The sequence below is a fragment of the Cynara cardunculus genome (assembly GCF_001531365.2).
Source record: "Cynara cardunculus var. scolymus isolate 2C chromosome LG 8, CcrdV1, whole genome shotgun sequence".
Taxonomy (NCBI): Eukaryota; Viridiplantae; Streptophyta; class Magnoliopsida; order Asterales; family Asteraceae; genus Cynara; species Cynara cardunculus.
In genome coordinates, this window is record NC_037535.1 from 24241652 (window position 1) to 24258316 (window position 16665).

At 35.7% G+C, this 16665-nt stretch overlaps 1 protein-coding gene across 3 annotated transcripts in view; it reads left to right on the forward strand.

The window, feature by feature from the left end:
- Window positions 1–1996: 1996 nt before the first annotated feature.
- LOC112516524 (serine/threonine-protein kinase 24-like) overlaps window positions 1997–16665 on the forward strand; it is a 16744-nt gene continuing 2075 nt past the window's right edge. For 2 of the 3 annotated variants that reach the window (XM_025123604.1, XM_025123606.1), the window contains exons 1-17: window positions 1997–2120; window positions 2323–2568; window positions 9069–9125; window positions 10444–10471; window positions 10561–10683; window positions 10919–11030; window positions 11427–11464; window positions 11586–11639; window positions 12019–12087; window positions 12251–12367; window positions 12674–12742; window positions 12874–12953; window positions 13163–13291; window positions 13374–13650; window positions 14403–14615; window positions 15048–15178; window positions 15267–15408. In XM_025123604.1, coding sequence (XP_024979372.1) covers window positions 2474–2568; window positions 9069–9125; window positions 10444–10471; window positions 10561–10683; window positions 10919–11030; window positions 11427–11464; window positions 11586–11639; window positions 12019–12087; window positions 12251–12367; window positions 12674–12742; window positions 12874–12953; window positions 13163–13291; window positions 13374–13650; window positions 14403–14615; window positions 15048–15178; window positions 15267–15408 — 1734 coding nt within the window. In that variant the 5' untranslated portion in view covers window positions 1997–2120; window positions 2323–2473. The remainder of the gene's footprint in view (window positions 2121–2322; window positions 2569–9068; window positions 9126–10443; window positions 10472–10560; window positions 10684–10918; window positions 11031–11426; window positions 11465–11585; window positions 11640–12018; window positions 12088–12250; window positions 12368–12673; window positions 12743–12873; window positions 12954–13162; window positions 13292–13373; window positions 13651–14402; window positions 14616–15047; window positions 15179–15266; window positions 15409–16665) is intronic. The other variant, XM_025123605.1, reaches the window with a different exon arrangement.

Genomic DNA, 16665 nt, shown 5'->3' on the forward strand with positions numbered 1-16665 from the left:
ATTAATAATTATGACCACATAATCATTTTGCACCAAACCATTCAGCAACATAAGCTAACTTATTTTTTCAAGTTTATTTTAAAAGCCCTATTCAGATGAGGAAAAAAGTAGACGTTACTTGAAGTAACGTTTCAATAAGAAGTTTTTTACCATTTTTTTCCAATTATACCCATGATTAACATTAATTATTTTGGAAACAGGATTGAGAAATTACTTTGTATAATTGTAGTAATTATTCACACAATGTATATTTGGGAAAACTGAGCCCAGTTATATTATATAAAAGCAAATAGTTTTTTATGATTATATATTTTCAGTTCTATTAACTACTGATTAATACCTCTAACCAAACACTTTACAGGTATTTATATTTAAAAAAACAAAGTCAAGTCAAAAGTTTATCCAATGAAAAGAAATGGGCCAGCCCATTAAACCAGCAACTATTATGGAAAATATTAGCCTGTTTATAAGTGTGTATAAACCCAGGCCCAATATACAACTTTTATATATGTATGGGTCAATTCAAGAGATAACTGATTAGTTTGTGTTAACTGTGAGATCCAATGTGAACCACTCGTTTGATATATTTATGAATATTTTTTAAATAAAAGGGTGATATAATAATTCTATTTTTGACAACTAATCAAAATATTTAATTACATTTTTATAAAGAAATACTTAATTAAAATCAGCTACTTAGTATATCAATTACCTAATATATATCGTATTTTAAAGACGTTTGTGAATCAAAGTGTATCATTGTGATAAGATTGACAATGTTTCACGTGCATCACAATATATTTATTTTGTTTTATGAAATGTATCAGAGTGTGTATTTTCGTTATTTTCATTGTTTTACAAAGGGTACCACATTGTGCATCGAGTATGTATATATGGGTATCACAGTGAATATCGTTTGTAGATATCATAATGTGTATCTTGTGTTCACATAAGGTTCGCCGAATAAGATTCACCAAAGAGAGGAAAGAGGATAGATTGTTTTAAAAATAAACAAATATAGATATTTTAAACATAGTTTATATAAGATGTATGTCTTAAATAGATATATATGATAAATTACGTAACAAGTCAAACAAATGGGTTTGAACATCACAAATCACATGAACGAAAACAATATTGAATTGTAAATTGCAAGAACGGAAACATCAACAAATCATATACACTAAAAACATAGGGTCTGTTTGTTAACAATTTAACGGGCTTAATGAGACTCGTAACTTATTCATTCAACTATAGATGACTGCTTAATAGTAATTTAATGATATTAGTTATTCAATAAGTTTACAGGAGCGGACTTTATGTAGAAAACCAATTTTTCCCCCTAAACACGTCCCTCTTAATTTAAAACATGCTTCTTCATATATAAAAATAAAACCTTGCCAATTTTTTTAACATATCTATACAGACTAGGGGTATGCAAAACCTGAATGGTCTGAAATCTAAAACCGGACAGAAAACAAGATGCTGTTTACTAAATTTTTTATTAAGTTCTGTATGGATAAATTTGTCTGTATAGATAAATGAGTGTTGTTGTTTAATTTTTTTTATCTGAACCAAACAGTCTGAATAACATAAATGGCCGATATACCCCCAATATTAATTATTTGAACATCAAAACAAAAAATCATAAAGAGACCGAAGATGGGGGTGTATCATATGGAAAGGAGACGGTGCTTTAAATAAGGGGTAAAAGTGTCATTTTTGTGGCTGAACGAGGATAACACACAATTTCAATCTGTACGATTAAGTCATGTTCAATGCAAATAAGCCGTATATAAATAACCCAAATAAACTATACAAATAAAAGAGATAGACCAATAAGCCTGGTTAACCCCTCTTGCCAGATAAAAGAAGAAGAAAAAGGAGTTGAAAGGTTGGAGAGTGTGTTTTACCATCCTTCGTTCGTGTACCCTAAATAACGGCTTTTTTACATAAATTCTGCCAAATATTTACAGGAATCGGACAACTTTTTTTCGTTTGTTTTCTTTCTTGAATCTTGATCCCCTTTCAACCCTTACCATCTCACTGTTTAATTCCATTTTCACAAACCCTAATTTTTGGTTCTACTCAACCCCTAATTCTGCTTTCATCATCATCAGGTACTCTTTCCCTTTCAATTTTCGTCTTCTTCAATCATATCAATCAATTTACCTAATCATTTTCTACATTGCGATTTCATTTCGTAAAGCTTACTGTTCGATTTTTACTCGGTAGTAGGTGTCTTGTGTATTGTGGGAACGGAGTTATTGATGATCGTTACGGCGATCTTTTTTGTTTTTTTGTTTTCAATGCGTGTTTCAGATTTCAAGCAATAATGAATCGACACTTAACGCGTAAGCATTGTTAAGTCCAAGCTGGAATTCAGGAATTCTGGATACCATGTCGTTGTTATGCATATGATTGTTTGAAGGAGGAAGGAAGGAAGGAAGGGGATTTACTCTTTTCAGTGGAGATGGCAGATGCAGCAGCTATTATGGAGGCAGCGGGATCCCGATTTAGCGACTTAGAACTAATTGGAAGAGGATCTTTTGGGGATGTATATAAGGGGTAACTTTTAACTGGAAATTCAATCTGCAACTACTTAATTCTGTTTTCTATTATATGTTTGAAGTTAATATCGGAGGGTTAACTCTCATCTGTTGTTTAACACAGTTCGCTTGCCCCAACTAGTTCAGGATTTCTTATGTCTATTTTACCTGTATAAAACCATTGTATGAAACAATAGCTGATTGAATTTTGAAATTGAGAACAGTGTATGGACCATGCCAAATGATCTGCTATAGTGGCGTTTTGCATATACAAGATTAGGTGCCAAATGTAGACATCCATGATGATTATAATTAGGTTAATTACTTGTTTTCATGGGCTTGATAATAGGATCTAGTGGTTAATATCTCAAACTTTTAGGTTAAAGTACATGCAAGTCAAGGGGAAAGAACTATATATAATAGACGAATGGCTAAGGCTGTGCAAGTCCATGGAAAAAAATTAAGACTTATAGATAGATAAGGAGCGGTGTAAGCACCATGACTGGTAATCCTGATGCTGAACTTAATAAGTTTGCACTCATGAAAGACTTAGAGTTTCTGGCTGGAGAACGAACACATTCTAATGAAAGGAGTAAATGTATCATGAGCTAGAGCTAGGGAACGAATAAAATAACCCGTGGTTTCTGGAGGGAAGTATGTCTTCTATACCTTTCTTTTAAATTTCAACATGCTTGGCTCTTTTCCTGTTTTCTCTGTGGCCTTTTGTTGCTGCAGCTTATCGTAAATTAGTTTTGAGTTGACGTTCATTACGTATATTACCTTCCTTGTCTGCTTCCAAATTCTCCTTATTGGCCCCCATTAATGTGGAGCAAAATGGCTGTAGAAGTTATTTTACTTCCTTCGTTTGTGTGCATCACTTTCTCTTTTGGGAATTTCATAGTTAATAGTAATGTTTCTGTTGTGGAAAGTTTCTAATGGCGGGGATAGGGGTTAAAAGAGAAGAGAGACAGGAAGACAAAAGGCACAAAGGCACAAAAATGAAGGTAATAAAATTACCACCATATATAAAATGAAGGTAATAACTTCTTATGCAAGCCAGCATCCTATACACAATCAAGAAATCTTCTCCTATGACAATTTGGATACAATTTTATAAAATAAATGTCTCAAATACTTACCTGGTAAGTTCATTGATAAATAAAAGATATTTTCTCAAGACATTGGACATATACTCTCCGTAAATAAATATTCTAAATATTTTCTTATAATGAATACTAGTACTAATATTAATATTCTCAAACTCCTAATAACAAGTAGGCTTTCCACAACTTCTTGGATCAAACATGTCATGCATCATTTTAAAAGAATTTGGTTCCAATGACCTAGAAGCATGATCAAGGATAAAACCAGGAGGACTATCACTAATCACCACAGACTTCTCTTTTATAGCTTTAGGGTTAGTGTTTCTATATTCAAAAATAAAATAAAATTGCCACCCTTCACAAATTATTAAATGTCGGTATGCCTGCATGTTGCACATTATGACCCTACTATGAAGTTGGTTTCAAAGAGCATGTTTGAAGGCTCCAGTCTTGATCAATGTGAAGGGTGCTAAGCACACAATGGATGTGGCTTTGCTTCCAAGACAACGGTTTCAACACCTCCTGCAAAATAGTAAGTCGCTAAGTGACAAACCAGATCTACACACTTGATGCAACAGAAACAATAGCAAGAAGCCTCTTGTTCTAAACTTCTGCCTTAGGTAAAGAGGAAAAAATGAAACCAAAAGAATTGAGAGTGTGGTGAAACTGAATATAAAACATTTAAGGAGATGGACATCCGTTGGTTCCCTGACATAGTAACATGAATCTCATCCTTGACAGATAAGATTAGGGCAAAAGGTAATTTTACCAGGATGTTATGGCATTTAATCTAGTATCTAGTTGGATGAAACCAATGTAATCTTACTGCTGCCTTTACTTCCAAATTTAGGTTATTTAGTAATATCAAGCTTTCATTTTGTTATAAATGGACTTGTAATCCCGATTGAATTGAATAATTGAATACTGAGATTAAAAATTGAGATATTTCCTTTTGTTTCCGTTAAACAATCGCAATAGCTGAGACCTTAGGTTATATTGGGTGTGATATTCAAGAGACCCTGATGTCTCTTTGGTGTGAAATCCTTGAAGCCTAATTCCTTCGGTTGTTCTCATAAATCCTTTCTCTTTTAATCTTTGTCGTGCATTTCTCTTCAACATGCTCCTCTCTGAGGTCAACTCCTTGACATATTCCACACAAACCAAATATTATACCCAATCATCAATTGTTGCCTCAACTCACTCAAAATCCTTTGGCATATTTAAATGCACACTTGTACTACATTTGAAAATATATATTTTTTTATGTTGGACTGCAGTATTTGACTTGTCAACAAGTAGAGAACAAAAGACCACCAGACATAAATCATCACCGTTGTGCTCTTAGGGTTAATGAACAACCACAGTCGGTCACAATTCGCTATGTTGGGCTTCTATTTATGACTTGCCAACAAGACGACATAGGAAGACATGAAGAAGGAAAAGAAACTAAAAAAGTCAATGAAAATCAATGTTATTTACTGCAATTGACTCTATATAAAGATTATAGCCTTCTAGAGCAGACCCAAAGACTAATGCAGCAAACTAGTGATCAATAAAATAAATTAAAAGTATTAGGATATAGTTCCCATGCAATAACTATGAGTAGATCTATCACAACCACAGGCACAAATTCAGTTTTTTTCTTCCTTTTTTGAATATATGTTAACTATTTAACACACATATTTTTATGCATTTCTCTACATAAAGTAACTATGGTAATTTTGGTGGTACATTTGGCTGTTGCTACATAATTGCTGGATAAGTATCCCACATTTTCCCTAATAATGATCAACAATCAAGATATCTTCTCCTATGACAATTAGGAAACGTTTCTAATAGAATCAACATTCAAGATACCTTCCTAGTACTATTAACTGTATTAATATTTAGTACTAATACTAACACTCATGAAGTGCTAATAACAATAGACTTTAGTAACCTCCGGCTCCAGGTTCTTCTCGCATTGGTTTCGTGATAAAAAACCAAACGCACCCAGAAAATTCCACTCGGAAGTAGGGTCTTGGATCAAATCAATATTTAGCATTCTGTTACAAGTATTTTGGACTCACCAGCTGATACTGATTTGAAAGTTTGTATTCTTCCTTCCATATCCTTCAAAAATATCTAAGGATGGTTTAGGAACTTTATCTTGCATACCTAGTTAGTTGTTTCCATGTACATGGCTGGAGGAGCTACAGCCAGGCCATTTGGGACCTTTCTGATGAACAAAACTAATTATTTGGCATCATATTATTTTACTAAACAGTATAACAGAAAGTATTGATTATTTTAGCCTTCATTTACTTATTCTCTTAAATTTACAAATAGTTGTTCCTAAGATGTCAGCCCATTTTTCTTTTGTACTTGTTTCTTGTACATTCAGAAATGTAGTTACATGCCTTACAAATTTCCAAACACATTAATGTCTCTCCTGAAATAACTATCTGGTTCTATCCTCAGACTCTACGAGTTTTGATCTATAAGCTTCCATTCTCACTATTGGTATCTGTCTTTGTAAAGTTGATCTGCTTTCAGTAATTACTGGCCACTAGTTCAAAGATACTACTAATTTTGAAGTAAAAGAAGTAACAGAGTTTTCAGAAGACGACTCAAGAGATGATAATTTGGAAAATTTTGTTATTTAATGCATAGACATATAAGCAATGCTGAGCAGCCTTGGAATACTTTTATATTGGGAAAACTTTTCTTAGCACCTCAATGCATTGAGGTTGGGAGAATTTTTTAAAAATTTCTTGCTCTGCTGAGGGGATTGAGGTTCCTTTCATAAACATCTATTGTTTTCATCATAGGATCCAACTTAATCCTGGGTGTGGCTAATCGATGTTTTCACTGTTCGATCCATCAGAAATTGAGAAAATCCTTTTGGAATAGCTCAATATTTCTACCAAATTTTTTTTATAGTTGCAGGCACTTGAGGACATTATACACCCATTTAGGTGATGAAAATCATTTCGGTTTTGAATTATCACCTTTTTAAGCAAAATAACGCTTAATTCTTCTATACTGCTGTAAGGTTATGTATACATACATCGTAACTAGGATTGGTCCCGTGGTTTTTGTATAGCTAGTTATAACTGCTTTTAATTGTATATTTCATGCTCCCATCATATGGCTATCCCTGCCTACAAACAGTTGATAAGTTAATAATGAATGCCAATGGTGACTTCATGACTTTGAACAAATCTCGATTATACAAGTAGAGGTTTTGGGCAAGGGCGGAGCCAGTATTTATGTTAAGGGTGGTCCTCAATGCCGACAAAAAATAATGAGAAATTTGTTAAGGTTTTATCTACCAACTTATATCTCATGAGAAAACTGAACTTACAACTCCAAATGAAAATGTGCACATGAAATTGAATTGTTTTTCAATACAAAAAGGGCACATTTCTAAACAATACTAATACATAGAGAGAGGGAGGTAGGCTGTTCTCTATTGGAAGTTGAACAATCGATAACTACTCTCAAATATCAAATGGACTCTACATATTTTTTACAAACACACTTAGAAGAGGCATTGATTAAAGGCACTCTAATTATAATCATTAAACCAAAGTGAAAAACAATCCTACCACAAAACTTCATTTTACTCGAATGTAATACACTAAATCAAGGGAAAAAACTAAAACAAAAGTTATTTTTCAAATGGATCACAACTAGATACAAATATCAAAACTGATAATCAAAATCCATCCACCAAAACTAAATTTATACAAAAGAAATATAAATCCTATTAACTTAGAACTCCTCGAGAACACCACAGAACAAATGAAAAGTTGGTGACAACCTAAGAATTAAGAGCAAATGTAGGGTTGCTAACGTGAAATGGATGAGTGAGGATTTCAATAATCAATATATGAGAGAGAGACGTGTGAATACATGAGAGTGTGAGACACTTGTGTGCTAGGCTTTTACTTTTGGGCCTGTGAGAGTCTAAGAGGTTGACAGTGGTCTTTTGAATGTAAGCAATAGTTACTAGATGCTGGACCATATAAAAATTTTGAAATTAAAAACTCCAGGGTGGACTGGTGCTGACACTGGGCCAGTGCTGGCTCCGTCCATGGTTTTGGGTAATTTGGCTCAGTATTGGAACCATCTTAGGTATTTGCGATCCTAACACTTACTTAAGCCACATTGGCATCCTGGAGCGATGATTCCTCATTATAAATAGCTAACTGTGTTCTCAATCACCTATCTTTTGTCGAGAAGGTCCCTCAGTTCTTCTGTAGCACCTTGAGGTGCATCAGCTTTCTTGGTTTGGTTGCTCTAGTATCCTTAGCAAGTCAACGTGTCAAGGCTTAGCACCATAAATGTTTGTATTTTTTGAGATATCAATAACTGGATATTGTTCCAGGTTCGCCTCTTGGTGCATTTCCTCAAGTTAGTTAATCCCCATATTTGTATGGTGTTCTTTTGTTATATGAATAACTAGACATCCTCTCATACTCTTATTTCAAACCACATGGTGCGTCTTCATACAACAGTGACTTATCTTAGCAGCAGAAAAAAGAACATATTCTCATGTCTAGAATAGTATATAATACTATAAAAGCAAATATAAACATCTTAACCTGGGGGGGGGGGTATCTGCATTCTGATACTTAAGTATACCTAAAAAGGTAAAGCTCTTCTTATTTCCAGAGCAGTATTCACACAGTTTGTATGTTCTATGTTGACATTTCTTCATAGATGACTATTTTGAGATTGGAATCTCTTCTCAATGCTATAAATGGATTTATATATTTTCACACTATCATCTTTGTAGTTGCTTCTTCTATTAATGAGGAATATGCTAATAGTAGTAATGCCATATGAAATGAAACCTGAACCATGACGAAGCATCCTTTATATTGAAATTTACAACTGCCATTCTTTTCTCTGGCTTTGGTTTATTTAATTTTCATCTGTAGAACATTCGGTTGAAGTGCCTAAAAGATTAGCATGGTTTTTGCCTTTATGGCACCATGACATGTTATACCACATCTTGAGCTTCTTTGAGATCACTTGGGGGGGGAGGGGGGTCATGTGGACCAGATAAGGCCACAAAAATATTTATATTGCAGGCATCTGTTGCTTTGGTATGCCCCCATCCCACAAAGATGACAGCATCTGACTTGTGCGAGTAATTCCCAGTAGCTAAAATGTTCAAAATACATTACATGAACTCTTATCAGTCAAATTAAAGAAACTTTTAATGATCACAAGAGGGGAAGCATGTAATCTAAGGTTGAAACTTTTGAGAAAAATAAATGTTGCAATTCTTGCAGGATGGAATGTTCTTTTGAGGCTTCCAGGGGTTCAACCCTGATTTTTTAGTTTCTCGTAAATTTATGTGGATTTTTATATGCATAAATATTGCACGTGTAAGCTAATATTGCAAATCTTTCTTGATTTGCAGGTTTGATAAGGAAAATAACAAAGAGGTTGCTATTAAAGTCATCGATTTGGAAGAATCGTGAGTGTTTGTTCTTGAACTTTTTCTATATTGATAATCCATCTAAATGTATTTAGTGCGTGTTATTCTGGATTGTCAACATCATCTGTTAGTATTAGTAGCTGTGTAGAGTGGACCTCTGGTCATTCACATGCATAAATTGTGCAATCGTATTACTTAAATTAGGTTGAGAGGCAGTGTCAGGGACGCGGAGTTCACATGAAGCTTTATAAAGTTATGAGGTTAGGTATTTTTTTTTTTTTTTTTTTTTTTGGGGGGGGGGGGAGGAGAGGTGGCCTCAAGGGAGGACATAAAGGGGGATGTTGTTTGAGATTGTTAGTTCATGTTGAACAGAGGTTTTTGGATGCCTACAAAAGTGAATTGTACTGAGGAGGGAGCATTTGGAGGTTTCTGAATGCATATGGAATAGCCAAGCTGATTTATCAATTAGCCAGGGCCCATACTTGGAGAATAGGTATGCAGGTTGCATTTGATTATTTTCAAATGTGATAGATAGGCTTTTTGCTTTACCTGGATGAGTTTGTCATAAAAGCCAGGATTCCTTGGCAACTTAAAGCTGTTATCTGGGCATTGGTTCTCTGTCATTCAATGTCTATAGTCTTGAGGGACTGCCGAAATCTCTCTCTAGATAGGTGTGGGTGCAACAAGCTCAAGCACCAATGAGTCCCATCCCACATTACCATGATGCATGTGGTCTTTGTCAAGCTCGTTTGAGAGTGTATGGGGTGTGGGTCTGTCATCCTACAGTGGTGTGCTTTCGTCAAATCAACATCCGAGGGACTGCAAAAGAAGAGACAGCTATTTCTTGCTAACTTCATATCAAGAATGAGATGGCATAAGATAACTGGCCTATTTTCCTCTTCCAGTGCTTGATATGATTTGGCATACTTCTGGTCTAATCTGTCTATGCCATTCGTGAATCTGTATCCTTTGTTACAAAAGAAGAAGAACATTGCCACTTTCTCTTTTTTTGCTTGGTCACAACTAGAGCCTGATAAAAATAAAAAGTTCAATTCTGGAGATTACTGTTTATCATTATCCTTGCACAGTCAATCTCCTCAAGTTGGTTAATTCAATCTTTTGGAACTATATATTTTTGTTGTATGCTTTTCTAGTCCCTGGGGCTAGAACTTGATAACTTTCTTAATTTTGATGCGGATTTGATTTTTATTGGTTGGTGGTCTCAGCTAATGATTAATATTTCAACCAGTAAATTATAAGGAGCTCATGACATGTGTTTCAGCTTGTTGGTTACAATGTTGAATTTCTATTTCTTATGCTTATGCTGAAGTAATGCTTTGCTCTCTATTTTCTGCAGAGAGGATGAGATTGAAGACATTCAAAAGGTATCTATGTCTTTACAAAGTGCAGCACTTGTCTATTGAATTCGTTTTGTCGTATATATTGATCAGTTTTTCACTAATATATCTTTCAGGAAATTGCCGTTCTGCAACAATGTCGATCTCCATATATTACAGAATACTATGGATCATACCTTCACCAAACCAAACTCTGGATAATAATGGAATACATGGCTGGTGGATCTGTTGCTGATCTAGTAGGTTATTTTTACCAACTTCTAGATGATGTAGTTCACAAATATATTCTGCATTGTATTTAATTCTGTGAAAATGAGAGTTAAAAATACATATTTCCGTCTCTTGTTTGAAAGAACAATTATTGAACCCTCTAGTTCCTGCATATGTCCTTTCATGTGATAAATCAGTGCAAGTCGGGCAAAAATGGCCATTCAAACTTTGTTTTCGGTGCTGATGATAAGTTTCATTCTGCAGATTCAACCAAATCAACCATTGGATGAAATGTCCATCGCTTGCATTTTACGTGACTTGCTGCATGCAATAGAATATCTTCATAACGAAGGGAAAATCCACAGAGATATTAAAGGTTCTCTCGCCCCCTCTCCCCATGTCTCATTGACAATTACATGCTTAAGAGTTGAGGCCTTTCTTTTAATGAAACATTTATTGTTTGCAAAGCATGAGTATGCTGGTGTTCAAATATGCATTAGCTACCCTTGTCTAAAACTTAGTGTGAGTCTGTACCCTGATTGCCATGTATGGTTGAAGGCCTGATACGGTTTAGTGGCACACGGATATAGTTGCCAATAATATTTTTGTTATGTTAAAATAGGATTGAACTAGAAACATTAGTTGCCATATTTTCTTCTATCAGGAACAATTGTAGAAGAATTTTCTAAAAAGATCTACTTTTTAATGAAGAAACTTTACCTTCTTTTAAATGTGCTGGTGTAATGACAGTACTTGTCTCACATTTTGACAGCTGCAAACATTTTGTTGACTGCCAACGGTGATGTTAAGGTACGTTGTTTATGTTCAGTTGTATCAACTGTGATTGCTATAACTTAAGTCACATATATTGTATATGGACTTGTCTTTTGCAGTTGCTGACGTTCAAGCTTATATTTCGACTTTCTTACAGGTTGCAGACTTTGGTGTGTCTGCACAACTAACCCGAACAATTTCTAGAAGAAAGGTATTATAGGGTTCTTATGCCAACACAATGTCGTTCTTTTCCCTTTTCCTTTTATACTTAATACGGGCATGATTTAGTTCGTCATTGAAATAGAACTAACCACAGTTCGTTCATGCCTTTTTTGCTTATCTTTGTGGTCAATTCATGATATTCCTCCATGTGTCTCTGTGTGTATTATTTCTATCAACCTTGCTACATAGATTCAAATGTGAAAGTTTTCGCTGACTGCCTGCTGAGGCACATCTTACACCACCTTGTGTTATATAGTAGGTCATAAACTGTGTGTTTGATATGCATTTCTTTCCTTCTGAACTTTTGATGATTCTTTAAGGTTAAGAATTGGCTAATTGCCAGCCACTGATATTATCGCTGGTGACAGACCTTTGTAGGAACACCATTTTGGATGGCACCGGAGGTGATTCAGAATTCAGAGGGATATAATGAGAAGGTTCCAATCTCCATCTTACCCTCTTCCCTATGTACACACAGGCACAATTCCCATCTTATGTGTGGGGTAAAGAAGATAAAAGCACCCCCACTCAGTTTACTTCTCATGTTGCTAATTTATTCTGCAAACTCATTATGATGCCGCTTGATTTTGCTTGATGCAGGCAGATATTTGGTCTTTAGGAATAACTGCAATTGAAATGGCCAAAGGGGAGCCTCCGCTTGCCGATCTTCACCCAATGCGAGTTCTTTTCATCATACCTAGAGAAAATCCACCCCAGGTCCTGAGTTTTTCTTTAAATCCTTTAATTCCTTTATTTACCATTGCATTGCATGGTATTATTGTTGTTGGCCTTAAGTTTTGTTCATTTTTTGTGCAAACAGATGCATACTTCTCATATACTTTACATTATATTCCAGTTGAGGGGATTCTATGCAATCTTGTATTTAAGCAATTTCCTGAGTCTGGCCCTTTAATTCCGTATCTACATATTCATGTGGTTAAAACTAGGGTATTCATTTTGTTTAACGGAGTTAAAATTAGCGTGGATTAAGGGTTCTAACATATCTTAATGGTTCTCTTGCAGCTAGATGAACATTTTTCTCGCCCTATGAAAGAATTTGTTTCATTGTGCTTAAAGAAGGTGCCTGCTGAAGTATGTCTTTAACTCCCTCTCGTGCGCCTGTGCACTCTTTTTTTTGTGCATGCGTGTGTGCATGTGTGGTTGTGGGAAGTTAGATGAATACTAATATACTGCATATGCTGTTTGTTGATTCTATACTTCAGAGACCAAGTGCAAAGGAACTTCTGAAACACCGGTTTATTAGGAATGCTAGGAAGAATCCAAGACTTCTGGAGAGAATCAGGTGCTTTTCTGTAGTGCCATTAGCCCGTTGTTTATGTATACAAAATCTGGTGGTTACTTAAATACATACGGTGTATTTCTTACATCATTTTCATTCTTTCACTTTCGGTTTATTGTTTTCCTTCCATAAGAAAATCTTAATATTTGAAGTGCCTATACTTCGTCCTTTCCTCTACCTTTCACATTGACAATATCCTTCCATCTTGATAGAGAACGACCAAGGTTCCAAATTAAGGAAGATGGGGATTCACCTACAAACGGGACTCAAGCTTTTGGGGACGGGTCTAATACCGTAAAGGTGGTCAGGGAATCAAGAGTTGAAGAAACTGTTAAAATCAGGTGGAACGTGACAACCAGAATGTGAATTTGTTATTGATCCTTGTGTTACTAACATGTTGGCTAACCAGTAATTTAATTACAGCAGCCAGGGTAAAACTTTGAGGAATGCTGGATGGGATTTCAGCATAGGTGGGTCTGGGAGTACGGGGACTGTTAGAAGTGCTGTAAGACCACCTCAAATTAGAGACAGGAAAACAGATGTTCTTTCGAATCAAGCCACCCAAAAGAGAACTGGAGAAACTGGTACCAAGCGCTCATTTGCCCCTGGGAGCACATCGTATAATTCATCAGAAGTTTCCATCCAAAGAGATGCTAGAGAGTCTGACCAAGACAAAAAACAAGATTATTACAGGGGCGAAGTGAGAATCTCCCTCCCTCTCTCTCTTTCCTGCCCCATCCTGTACAGCTTTCCCCCTGTTCCCTGTTGTACATATCGAATATATTATTCTGAATATAGATACTTGCCTGCATTGATAAATACAGCTTAGGGCTTGTTTGCTAGAAGCTTAACGAGCTTAATGAGACCCACAGCTTATTCGGTCAGCTATAGATGACTGCTTGATAGTGGCTTAATGATATAGAAAGTGGCTTATTCAGTAAGCTTTTAGGAGAGCGCTTTATGCAGAAAGCCAAGTTTTTTCTAAACCTATCCCTCCCAATGAAGAAACATGCTCCTTTCATCTATGAAAAAACCCTCCCATACAAAAACTTTCCCAATCTATACAGATATGTTAATCCAAACAAACAACTTTATCCATTACATGACTTTATGGAAAAAACCAAACAACCCCTTAGTTGTGTCTTGTGGCAAAATAATCAATAGAATTTATTGAGTTCACCTATATTTTGCGATCCGGTACCTGATTACTTGCTTTAATTTTGACAAACAAGCAACAGAAGCAACCTCACTTGCTGCCAGCCTGGGTTTAACGCACATTTTTTTGTTAGAAACTTTGCAATTCATAATTTGTGCACAGGCTTTCACCTATTATAGTATCCCCCCAAAATAATATGAACCTCATAACTTAACATCTTTTCATGTTCCCATCTACATTATCGCATGACTTCCTTTTCCTATTTCGCTTTCTGAAGTTTCAAGTGTTTTCCACAGGAAGATACGTCTATGGACGGCACAGGAACTGTTGTTGTGCGGTCTCCAAGCAGCACTTTTACCTCTATGGAAGATGCTTCCATTAGTGGCACTTTTGTCTACCGTGGCCAACATGATGATTTAGATTCTCCTCGGACTCCAAAGTCACGGCTGGGAATTCAAGAGAAAACATCAACTGCTTCACCTGAGGATAGTGCATTAAACCTGGCAGAGGTTTGTCTATTTTTCAATTTTTATAGCAAAATCTTCAAATATGAATCATCTGGCTCATAAGGGTTATCTTTCAATCCATTGATTGCCAATATTTTTTTGAATAACCAAAATGTTGTCAACTAATCAATATGAAACTTAACACCAAGAAATAAATCCAGAAGTCATCTTGACCACCAAAGTCAATGTGGGAATCTCTTTTCTTTCCTCTTTTTATATCGAAAGTATGTTGTCGGTTAAATTCTGGATTTTTTTGTGGCATCTTACGGTTATTTTATTGTGAGAATATGTGGAACCCCCAGACCGCTCTTCAAAAGAGCCCTTGAGGAGATACAGGAGGTTCCAACATATATACGGGAGAAATGGTCCAATTCTAGCCAATGTGTCAACATTTATGATACCGTTTCAGGTTTTTATTCACTTGTATGCTTTCAGGCAAAGGCTGCAATTCAAGGAGGAATGAAGAAAGCACATGCCAAAGATAAGTCTGCTTTAAGTAAGTTCAACAAAGGTGTCCAAGAAAGTCGAAGAGCAGAGAAATCAATAAATACCTCGGATTCTTCTAGGTAAGCATTAAAATGAATTCAATTCTCTTTTATTTGTTGGGCCATTGATATCTTATTTTATTTCTAAACTTCTTAATCCCAACTTCAGACATTCAAGTGACTACTATGATGCAATAAAAGCATTTCCAAAACCTCGTCAAGCAAGTAGTGATGAAGAAGAGAGTGCCAGAAACTCTGCATCTTCAGCATCCGCTCCACTGTCTATTCTGATAGTCCCTTCATTGAAAGAAGTGAGTACTCATTTCATTTTTAACGGTTGAGCTTACGTCACAAACCCATTCTGGGGGAAATTGACTGAAATAGCCAATCCCATTAACCAAATTCACTTTAACCCACTTTTCAGAGTCTCTTCCCAAAATAGTTGGTCTTTAAGCAGATGCTTTATGCAAATGTGTAAAGACTGATTTCTGGAAGAAGAAAAAAAACCTTACGCATATGCTTAAGGATTCTTTATGCAAAATTTGAATTCTTACGCAAAAAACTGAGTCTATGCATAAAAATCTTTTTTTTTCTTTAATCTGAAAATCGAGTTTACGCAAATGTGCAAGACATTTGTGTACACTCCGGCTAATATGGGAATTCAATTAAAAAAGTGGCAATGAAGTGAAGTTGGTTGGGGAGATTGGTTATTTTGGTCAATTTCCCCCATTCTGGCACATCGAATCTAATAATATGACGTAAACACCTCTATGGGAAAACCGTATTCAACAAACAGAAGGAATAGGAAAGTAAGGAGTGTACCTGAACGTAGTGTGGTTTGTTGTGAGATCATATATTAAGTTGAATGCTACTATATTAGTTGTCAGTGATTAGTGCTTAACCATACAGCACTCTTACTCGGTTAACGCTATATTGGTAAACAGCCCATAAGATCTATTATTTATTCTGCTAATCCCTTCATTGAAATTTGTGGGTGCTCAAAATATTTCGTTTTGAAGGGTTGAGCTTGCGACACACATTTTGGCAAGTCGAGTTGCTTAATATGATGCGAACACCTCTGTGTGAAAATCATATTCAACCAATAAAAGAAATAGAAGAGTCTGCGTGTAGCTCATTTGGCAAAGGGGCGGAGCGACTTGCTCAAATATACAGTAGGTTCAAGTTAGAATCTTGTGGGAGACGGGCTTGAACCCTTCTGCTAGCCTTAGCCGTTGAGTCAGCTCTGAAATGCCTCATCACATGTGGTTCCTAGGGGGCGGGTTCCATGTGGGTCCATTCGGATTGATGGTAATCGAACCTTTTGTTTAAATAAAAGGAATAGGAGAGCAAGGAGTAACTCAAGGACAATAGTGTAATTTGCCATGAAATAATATTTTCAATTGAATGCTACTCCCATCCCATATTAATGTCCACAATGAAAAAAACACAGTTTTATAAATGTGTAATTATTACGATTTTTTGGCAACCGGCCCACATGGAACCCGCCTCCAAGAACACCAATGTGAGGGGCATTTTTTGGCTCACTCAGTGGCTGTGGCTAGTTTGTT